An 11,416-nucleotide genomic window follows, 5' to 3' on the forward strand; every position below is an offset into this window, starting at 1 on the left:
AGCTTCATAAAATGATGAGAAGACTGGCTTATAGGCTTTTATTATTTAAAAAAGTGTTACGTATTAAATAAATAAATAAATAAATAAATAAATAAATAAATAAATAAATAAATAAATAAATAAATAAATAAATAGAGATGCCTTGCTGTACCTTATTGTGGCCACAGGTGGCGCTCAAGTGCGCATGTCTGAGACGCCGCAGCTCCAAGATGAAGAGGAAGTGGGAGAAAGAAGCAACAACAACAAAACAAACGTAGCTGCAGAAGCTGAAGTTTCTGATGCTAACTTGGTTTGTTGACCATAGCATCTCCTTTACGTTGGACTTATTAGGATTCCCCGACGGTGTATAAAATGTATGTATAAAACGCGCCAGAAATGTATCTAAATGTTATCTACCGTCAGCTAACAGTAGCTGGCGGTGAAGTTAATCCTCCCGTTTATGTCGCTTTCGCTCGGAAATTACATGATTGTGGTGAAAACAGCTAAACATAGCAAACGGAAAATCATAATAGTTTTAACAGTTCATGTGAGAAGTTCAAGTAAAACGACGGAAATACCGAAAATTACATTAGCGGGACGTGAACGTAAGTAGCTCCACAAAACAACACGTTTTATCACTTTGGGATGTTATTCTCTCACATCTGAAATAAAAACTGAACAGTATCTTAAATTAGTGGGTTCAAATCCCATCGTACCAGAAAGCAGAGGGACTAAAAGTACTTTTCAAGTCATAATGAAAAACAGCAACTTCATGCAGCCATTACCAAATGTGTCATGGCGACACAAACAGCCCATAATAAACAACCCATCATAAACAACAGCACAAGGTTTATATCCATCAAACCAACGCATAATCTAGAGTAAAACAAGAAACACAAGTCACTTGGCTTCATATCCACTAACCCAAACTCAGCAGTTTACACTTCAACCCTTAGTCACCTTATGTTCACATGCCACTAATGTATTGAATCATATTCTATAAATCAATATGTTTTGTCAGTATTTGAGGATGACATCACGGTGAAACCCAGTGAAACTTGTAACTTGTCTAATCCAGCCTGGGGTTTTATAGTGCAGCTGTTCTCAGCAGAGTGAGTAAGATCTCTGACCTGGACAGAATGCAGAGTCATAGTAGTATTTTGTATTACTATTATTATTTTTAAGTTTTGGGAAGTAATTTGCATGCATTTTTATTTTCCAAAAATAGCTCTTCTTGGAGCTACTTTGCCATACCATGACAATTAACATTGGTTTGCCATCTACATTTTTTTATATGCATTAGGATGTTATTGTCATCCTGCAAGAACAACTTCAGTCTGAGGGTTGTTGTTTTTATTTTGAAAGGCTGTTGTGATCATGAAGTTTGAGTTACCAATTACATTATAATCAATAATGTTCTGTTCTGTTCATTGTTGCAGTGTGCACCTTATATTTGTCTAATAATACAAATATTCAGCAAAAAGAGAAGTAATTTATTACCGCTGAACTATTTAAAAAAATAAATATGCAAAATCTTCAAAGTAGATTATGTATAGATAAAAATTCAAATTAACTATTTTTTTTAGACACACCTTTTGATCCAATCAACAGAACTCTTTTTTTTGTTTGTTTATTTATTTATTTCAGTTCTTTTGTCCTTTTAAAACCAAGTCAGCCATGTTTTAGTGCCTGGCTTACCATTCTCTAAAATATTTCTGTTAACTGGTGGCTTCCCTCACCAAAGTTCTTTTACTTCTCTGTTGAATAAGCCACAGTGAGTTGGTGTGATTAAAATATAACTTCAAACAATGTCAAAATAATGATGTAAAAATACATTTTTGTAAGTTTCCTACAGGTGATGGGATGTAGTTTCTAACCACCGGGCCAGTTATTCCGGGCAGCTCCGGGGAAAAAAAAAAAAAAAAAGTCATATAATTATGTAGTAATTCCAAAAGGTATGTTTGATTGTCATTTAGTTTTCACTCATATCTTTTATCCTCTTCATCTTAGTGCAGCTTGAAGCCACCAAGGATGGGACAGTCTGGTGGATGGTGCATGGGCACTCAATTAAGTGTCCTCATACTGTTTTTTTGCAGCATACTGGTTCCCACACCTGCAAATGCATATATATATGTTGTAAGTAAAATTGTTGTGTTAAATCCTAAATACTGGTATGTTTCATCCATTAATTGCTTTATCAGTTTCAGCTTACATACTTAAAATATGTGCTTTTTTTTTTGACAGTATTATAATAATTTGACCTCAATGTTGTTTGAGGACCTGCCTGCTTTGTTTGGACCTGCACTTCCTAGGGAAGGATTTATGGTGAGTGTATAGTATTTGGGAAAGATCATATACAAAACTACAAATCATCAAACAAGACTCTTTATAATGACTTTGTTTTTCTCTATATGACAGGGAGTTTTGGTGGTGTCCCGTCCACTTAATGGCTGTTCAGTAATGGACCCTCCTCCTTCACTGCCACCATCTTTTGATGCCAACACCACCAAATTCGTCGCTCTCATCAGACGCTATGATTGCAATTTTGATATAAAGGTTAGTGGTGTTTAATATGGAATAATGTATTATGTTTCTCAATCAAACTTTGCTAATGGAACTGACTTGTTTTAGGTTTTGCATGCGCAGCAAGCAGGCTACAGCGCTGCAATTATCCACAACATGTACTCAGACATTCTGTTCAACATGAACTCCAGTAACGGTTAGTGTTTATAAAATATGTACCATGGCAAACCTAACACATTCTTAATTCTTATTCAGGGACATAACATTTTAATTTAACTATTTTGTATGTGTGTTATTTTATTTCTTTCTGTTTTTTACCCCAGACACTATTGCCGATGAGATTGACATCCCTTCTGTATTCACAAGTTACTATGCATCAGAAAGGCTCAAGTCTTACATAGTTCCAGACCATGGGTAAGGAAAAATACAACTTAGGATATAATATAGCCTACAGTATTGTGCAAAAAGTCTTAGGCACCCTAATCTTGTTGTTTTATCAAAGTTTTTATGACATTTATTTTCCTGTCTCTTTAAGATACAAACAGAAACCATATTTAAAGGTCACACTAAATAGTGAATTTGTGGAACCATTTTGCTCTGCACATTGTTTTATTTTGTGTGTTTTGTTATCTATAGGTTGATTGATATGAGATTTTTTATGGCCTCTGCCAAATATTAAAAATGTATAATAATCAATTAATCCATGTAAACCATAAGTGTTAGCTCTGAACCAACAAACAAATAACAATAGCAACATTTTATGCTCTGTGTTTTTCCCTCCAATCTACAGGGTTTATGTGATCCTCAAGCCAGAGTTTTCTTTCCCGCTATCATACTACCTGATTCCCTTCACTGGGGTAGTTGGCATGATCATTCTTGTGATGTGTGTGATCTTGGTATGTATGTATCACAGTATTTAGCTCATACTTTATATCCTCTCAGGGCATGTGAATTCGATATTTCAGATTTATAAGGACAATTATGTAATTGTTTCCTTATGTTCTGTTTGGAGCCTGAGCTCTGAGGACAAGCTTTGCTTCTTTGTACAGTCAAACAATGACCTTATTGTGTTTTACCAAAGCTTGAAGCCAGCTAAATTTCCTCTTGAGATGCTATATTTATTCTTTTAGACACATGTCTTTTGGGTTTAGTTGAACAAAAAAACTATTTATCTGAATCGCTTGGGAGTGGTTCATCGTGAACATTAAAAAAAACGAAAAATTAACTATTAAATGTCCTTCGTTATGAGTTACATTGAGAGACAACATATGAAAAATAGCTTTTTGGATAATTCTGGCACATTTACAGAAATATTAATTCATGTGCATTGTCCCTATCAAATAAATAAAAAACACGTTTTTTGTCTCAGGTTGTAAGATGTGTGCAGTACAGAAAAAGGCTGAGAAAAAATCGTTTGTCCAAGGAACAACTAAAACGGATTCCAACGCACAAGTTCACCAAAGGTAACATCCTTTTCACTCTCGTCATGATGAACTCTGCTAATGTGTTATTTACAACCAGTTGGCAGTGGTGTGGTCATTTTCTTCCTGTCTCTTGTGTAAAGCTTTTTCTCGAACATTCACAGAGTAAAAATAGCTGAGATCTTCGAATACATCATAATTTACTTTTTGTTATTTAATTTACAAATCTGAACAATGGAAACCTTTTTTTTCTGTATTTCAGGGGATGACTATGATGTATGTGCCATCTGTCTGGATGAATATGAAGAAGGAGACAAGCTGAGGGTTTTACCTTGCTCACATGGTAGATGTTTTATATTAGACATATGAAAATGGTGAAAAGATGGCGTTTGTTATCTATGATGCATAGTGCTGTATCGTGATTATGTAATTAGAACGATGTTAAAACGTGAAACTCTTAAAATCGATTTTTCACTTTTTTTTTTTTTTTTTAAACCTTGTCTGCACACATATTAATGATTGATACCATATTAATGATTGATGGAAATACCTCTCAATACCTGCGACAAGTGCCCCATCGGAGAGGCTCTTTAGTGTAGGAGGGGCCGTTGTAACCATGGTGATATACTAACATGCCACCGGGCATCCCTCAAGCCAGATGCGGTAGACCGGCTCGTGTTCCTTGCAAAAAACTTGCAAATGTGAATAGCAAATGTAATGACTGACATTACACACCTCTACCTCCTTCATGGGTTGCATTATTATTTAGCATGCAAAGACCCAGTTTAGTTTAATTAGAAAATGTCTTGTTTTATTTAATTGGAAATATAACTTACTGTATGTTTGCAAGTGCTGATTTGCTGATTTATTTTTCAGAGATAAAACTTTATATTTTATTATATTTTTTAAAACTTTTTTTCAACTAATTTTACAGAGCTTTGCACTTTATTCATTCATTTTTTGTTTAATAAGAGCAAAGTTTGCACTTAAAGCCCAATGGGGCAAATGTTCAATAAAAAAACAGCATATTTGAAATAATTTCTTTACCTTTTGTCAATTCACAAAATAATCGTAATCGGATTTTGAGAGAAAAAAATCCAGATTTTATTTTTGGGCAAAATCAAACAGCCCTAATGATGCACAGCATGACCAAACCATGGACTGCGACGGTGCCCTGCAGAGGGATCACTGCTTTTAACATGTTTCTCTCTCGTGCCTTTCACTCGCTTCTTTTGTCGATTCATTTTTCTTTGCCAGGTCTTTCCATAAGCATCTTGAAATTCTCCTTTCTTTTTCAGCCTACCATTCCAAGTGTGTCGACCCGTGGCTCACACAGACCAAGAAGACATGTCCTGTGTGCAAACAGCGCGTCACCCGGAACAACACAGAGCACTCCGAGTCGGATTCTGACGAGGAAACCGGGGGACGTGGAGAGGAAGAAGCCACAGAAGGTGACGGAGACTCGGAGCGCACTCCTTTGCTTCGGCCCTCTAACCCGGGGTCGCTTGCGGGGAGTCCAGGAGCCTACTCAGCCACGACCACCACCACCACGACTGCCCAGTGCCTGGCTTCCCCTGCACACTGCGACTCCCCCATCCTGGGCTATGAAGGCTACTACTCCCCACAGGAGGACACGGACTCAGAAAGTGACGACGCAGGAGGGGACCCGCACCACAGTGATGATGACACTGCTCAGCTTCTTGGTAGGAATCAAGTGCAGATATAGTGACCTGAACTTAGCTGCAATAAGATTACCAAGTTTAAACAAGGGTTTTATTCTCCATTACCGGGCCTGCAATTGTAAGACATGTTAACCTTGGAATAGATTGAAGTCTGGTGATCAGCTAGAACTCTGATAACTTCCACATCTCCTGATGGAAGAAGGATTTTTTTATCCCACAGCCAGAGTTCTACTTTGAAGTGTCAAAGCAGTTCCTGCATTTATCACATTTCACCAAAGTTCATTGCTGAGCATTAGTCCACTTCAACACACGCAATTACTCTAGTAACCCTTGTCTGTAGCCCCTAGCTTTTGTTGCATGTTGTATTTGTGACTTTATAATGCCACATGACCTAACCACTAGTGCTGCACAAAATCAGCAAGCCATCAAAATATCTTTTTAACCAGTGTAACTAAATGAAGCCTGTGTAGCCAAAGCTGTCGTGCTTAACAGGGTTTTTCAGAGTTTTCTCTGAAAGTTTTAAGTTGGATTGAAAGATCTTTGTCTTCTTAATAATGATCATTTTTACTTCCCAGCCTGTTTCTCTCCAAGTTTTGAATATTTTTAACAATCTTGTATACATGGAAGGGCAATATTTCTCCTTATTTTATTTTTAACTGGCTTAGTTCGGATTTCACGCATTTTAAAGTTGTAGCTTATTTTCTTTTTTTGGTATCCAATGGTTCTCATTTAACAATAAATTATACTGTAATTGAATATTGCAAAGATTTTACACTTTTCTGCTGCTTTTAAATTGTTCCTGATCTTACTGGGACAGTTTCAGAAAAACACTTTTTAGCTTTATCCAGTTTGTTAAGTTGAACAAACTCAGGTATATGGTATAACAAATTAAAGGTCAGTTGGTATTGTAAATGAGAAACATAGGAAAATAATTTGTTTAGGTCTCGTAAACTGTTGAAGCCTTTTGTTTATCTTGGAATTCGTCATTTTTAAATTCATACTTATTTAACTGAATTCTTTTTTTTTCATTTTTATATCAACAGTATAATGATAATGTGATAATTGTGAGACCCTTGAGGTAAAACTTTTGTTTTTTTGAAAAAGTGCATTGCTTTATATTGGCCTTGATGTTGTTATGAGATATGTACATACATAGTTTGAACATGGAAGGGACAAAACTAACACTCCACTGTTTTTCCCTCTGTATCTTCAGCTGTATCTTGTTTCCATTGTCGGAGAATTTTCTCTACTTTTTATTTTTCATCCTTGCAGTAAGGAAATAGCGTTTGTTAGAATGAGTAATAATGCAAAAAAACAAAACAAAAAACAGTATGATCGTGCTTTATTTTGCACTTGAACATCTGAACGAACTCAGTCGAGAGAAAGATTTAGGTTGATGCTCTTCTTTTTTTCTGAGACGACCCAGCTGTGGTCCATGCTGCTGGTTTATGTCATGAGTAGAACACATAAAAACTTTATAAGTTGTGTTGACAGGGATGCTTCACTGCTCCTAATAATGCACATCTATATGTGGTAATGTTTAGATGATGATTTTTATCTACTGTACAAATCGATTTCCTTCCTCTCTTCACCTGTACAAAGGCGATCAGGATTTCCTCTGACCATCTTTTATTGCTCCATGACGATCAGGAAAATCTTGTCATAGTTGTACTTTACATTTTCTGAAGTGAGATTTATTGCAATATTTGAATCATTACTTCATCATTTGAGTTTATTTGATCTTTTCTTTTACAGTAAACGTGTAACAGGAGGGTAAATAAATCTCCCAAATGCCACTTCTGAATCGGACAGCAGAGGAAACGCTGAATATGACGTAACCTGTCTGTGTGACGATCAGATTTCAGTCGGAGAGTAGAGCAGTAATACACAGAGCGGTAAAATCGTGACATTCCAGCTTATACTGCTGATTGATTCCACAGCATTTAGATTTGATCGGGACTTGTTGGCAATAGTCCGTATTGTACATTAGAGCAGTTGTTTTAATATTTACAATGAGTATCTTTTGTACTGTAGCTTTATTTTGTTCTTTGCGTCCAGGGTTTAGAGATCGTTGACAGACACAAAGAAAAAAAAAATATATATACATAAATACAGTATATGTACACTATGATCCACAATTGTTACAGTTTCCCTCTTCTTTAGGATGTGCCCAGATAACCTACAGATACATGTAAGTGTCAAGAATGATTTTGATGTTTAATGCAGAGTTTAAAAAAAACCTATAGGATGTACGTATAAACACAGTCTCTGGAAATTTACATGCAATGTGTTATTTGTTGAAAATGAAACAAACAGTAAAATGGGATTTTTTGTTGCCATTTGTTCAGATAATGAAGGTTTTCTTTTATGAAGGCTTACTGACACATAATCATTGCTAGTAAAGCCACAATGAAAATAAAGTTTTTACTAAATAACTTTGTTGTCAGTTGTTTTATCTTCTAATATTTACACAGATTAAAGCCGAGGAAGTCGTAACGTCCTCCTGATACCTCACAGAGGATCTTTCAGAATTTCAGGTTTGGTCAAAGTCCAACAGAACGACGTCTGCTGATGAGTAAATGCAGTCGGAGCGGGCCGAACCAGAACACGTTACGAGCGGTCCTGATAAGCTCAGCTCACAAGAAACAGTTCAACTAATTACTTCACCGTTTTTTATTCTAACAGACCGAACTAATTAGAGCTCAGACTCCCTGCTGACTAAATTTCAGGCTCAAATACTTCAACTGGCGAAACACTTTTGTTCAGTCATACAATCATACATCTACACTATGCTTGTATGATTTTATCAATGGCCCTGATGAGGATTTTTTTGTCATTTTAGATAAAGCACCCTACAGTCTACTTTCATGTATGAGTACAATGGCATGCTCTTATTATGTTTGTCTTTTATAGACCTATGTGTACTTGGCTCCGAGTGGCTGTAAAAGTTATTCATTAAGCCTGATGAAGTCAGGCCTCTGACTCCTTTCAGTTTCAGCTTTTCATGCACCTCTAATCCTCACACCTGCTGTGTTGAAGGAACCATGACTCACATTTTGACTGAATGACCCTGTTAATACCTGTGGTAGTTGGTAGCCGACCACAGATGAGCCCTTGGCTGTATTATATGCATGGAAATAAAACTAGTTTCTTCTAAGTTTTGAGCTGTGAGAGAAATAATCAGCCGTGTGGCACACGTCATGGTTGTGTTACACACTGAACCCAGGGAGAGTATAAAGGGATATTCTTCATGGGAAACCTCAAGCTCGTGTTTGTGCAGTGATTAGAAAACATTAAATATTGATTTAACTTGTTTTGGATGCCAGCCCATGCAGCTGTGAGGGGAAAGATGCCGCCGTACTCATCCTTGCTGAGAAGCTCTGTTTTGGTATTCTTTGCTGTCTTGTCATTTTTACTGCTGGATTCCAGAGCGATCCATCAAGACCACAATGAGGTATGGGACTAAATATTTTATTTATTTATTTGTTTTTGTTGTTGCTTTGGTTTCAGTCCGGCATCTGATGTTATGGTACATTTAAAAACCATTTTAATGGAAATTTTCTGTTTGAATTTGACTCATATTTCCCTCAGATTTTAGATTTTGGACCTCATATTTAGAAGAAATGTGTAGCGTGCACCGTTTTGCACATTTCTTTAAAACTGGATTTGTATCTCTGCAACAATCATTAAAAGGGTTAAAGTCATTGAAAAACATTAAGAGATGATAAAGGAATATTTACTGAATGAACTTAAATTTCCATCAACTTAAATCTGAATGTCAAATGTAGTTAAAACACTATCTCCACAATGAACTTAATATACAAGGATGTAGTTTTTAAATCTGCTTTGAAATAACCTGCAATCATTAAATATCCACATGCAGTTTTGTGTTCTTATGTACTAAAACCAATAAAGCTGTCCAAAAGAAAAGGTTCAAAATCATTTTTATGCCTTTATTTTATAAGATGTACCTAAAATTAAGGTTTTAAATTGTGTGCAGTGTAAAGGCAGAATAGCACTGTTAACTGGTTTTCTCATGTTTTCCAGGATCATGTGGATCCGTCGAAAGCCGATGGAAGACCCGGAGAAGACGTAGCCTTTGGATTCAGGAATGGCAATGCCTCCCCACAGATGGATTCTGCATTTCTGCTGGAGGACGAGGAGCAGGCTACTCGAGTGTGGCCACGCACGATTCTAGATTACATGAGGCAGCAGCTCAGGTTCAGAGGAAGGACAAAGAAAAGCACAAAGAGAGGATTCATTCAGAAGTTTATTGTATAATGATTAATTATGTAGTGACATAATATCCTGTATATTAAACTTTGTCATGAATGTCAAATCTTTCTGATTTTATTTTAATCTTGTTCCAAAATCATTCATCTTCTAATAACTAGTAATTATGACTATCTGTAAACACAAAATCAGAGCTGTTATTGGTGTCCTGCGGGATAGCATACTATTCAATTTATAAATGATTTCCCTCAAACTGAAATTAAGTCAACTACTTTCTTCCTTCCTTGCAAAAAAAGGATGTTCATGAATTAAAAGGGAATTTTAAAGCTGGTCAAGTGCAAATCAAAAAATGTGTAACATTTCCTTTATATATTTTACATTTTCTCCTCTATTTTCATGGTGAGATTATTTTTGAATGTGGGTTTATGGGCTACTAGACCAGGGTTTTTCAAACCTTTCTGTGGTATGGCACATTTTTTACAAAGAGAAAAGTCCATCGTTAATGCCTGTTTTTGTTATTGACACTTCTTGCACTATTTACCCTCCTAAGGCCTGGTGTGATTGTTGTTCTCTTGTTGCTTTGGGCCCCCATTAAGAAATTGAATATTATGACGTAGAAGACAGTAAAACATGTGATGTTGACATATGTGTATGCCAGGTCTTAGGAGGTCAGGACACTATTGTCTCAAATTGAATTAGATGATTACATTCAGTTATTTTATTACTCTTCTACTCACTAACCTTTAGGCACATGCACTCAACACATTTTTTATAGGAACTTTTTTTCATTAATTTCATTAAATTTATTGTATAGAGAGCATGACAACGTTAACACTAGGACAGTGGTTGAAAAATCCCTTTATTAAACAGATCCATGTGTCTGTGGGCGTGCGGTTCAAAATACATGCAAATGGCCTTGTGCAATCAATCGTAGACTATTAAAAAAAAAAGAAGAAAAATATAAACTAGACTGGAGAATTATTGGATAGACTGTGGTGGGATGACTCCTACTGCTGGTTGCTGCTGTATTGCTTACTGCCGTAAGACCAGAAAAGACAGTTCTGGCTCTCTCTCCTCCCAGGCACAGGATTTTGGTTTGGTTGTGTTTTGGGTTCAGTTAGTTATTTTACTTTACACATTCCAAAAACTCAATTTATGGAAGGCTGAAACAGTCAAAATTAAATAAATCATTAAATTATTCAATTATTAAATAAATGTACAATGAAATAGATACAATTGGAAATACATACATATATTATCAATTTAATATACAATTAAATAATTACATGATGAATATTTCATTGGATATATATCTCATTATTTCATTACATATTTAATTATTTCATGGTTGCTGAAACAGTCAAAATTAAATAAATAATTAACTAATTCAATCATTAGATAAATGTACAAGGAAATAAATAACATTGGAAATACATAAATTTATTTAATATACAATTACAGTAAATGATTAAAAGTTATAAATAATTACATTTCGAATTTTTCATTGGATATATATTTCATTACATATTTAATTATTTCATTGTTCCTGCATGGGCTGAAGCACATCATGAATTTATT

At 35.5% G+C, this 11,416-nt stretch overlaps 1 protein-coding gene across 3 annotated transcripts; it reads left to right on the forward strand.

The window, feature by feature from the left end:
* The first annotated feature begins 198 nt into the window (after positions 1–198).
* On the forward strand, positions 199–8,040 carry rnf167 (ring finger protein 167). Of its 3 annotated transcripts, none has more exons than XM_061739846.1 (10): positions 199–353; positions 1,990–2,115; positions 2,224–2,304; positions 2,398–2,535; positions 2,611–2,698; positions 2,826–2,916; positions 3,293–3,398; positions 3,872–3,965; positions 4,186–4,266; positions 5,222–8,040. In XM_061739846.1, exons 2-10 carry the CDS (start codon positions 2,011–2,013, stop codon positions 5,647–5,649), a joined length of 1,212 nt encoding a protein of 403 aa, XP_061595830.1. In that variant the 5' UTR covers positions 199–353; positions 1,990–2,010; the 3' UTR covers positions 5,650–8,040. The 3 variants fall into 3 exon arrangements, with proteins under 3 accessions (XP_061595830.1, XP_061595831.1, XP_061595832.1); XM_061739847.1 differs by having other exon boundaries at positions 203–353; positions 1,995–2,115; XM_061739848.1 differs by lacking the exon at positions 199–353 and adding an exon at positions 381–584.
* Positions 8,041–11,416: the final 3,376 nt, after the last annotated feature.

Source organism: Cololabis saira, chromosome 14 (assembly GCF_033807715.1).
Source record: "Cololabis saira isolate AMF1-May2022 chromosome 14, fColSai1.1, whole genome shotgun sequence".
Lineage (NCBI taxonomy): Eukaryota > Metazoa > Chordata > Actinopteri > Beloniformes > Belonidae > Cololabis > Cololabis saira.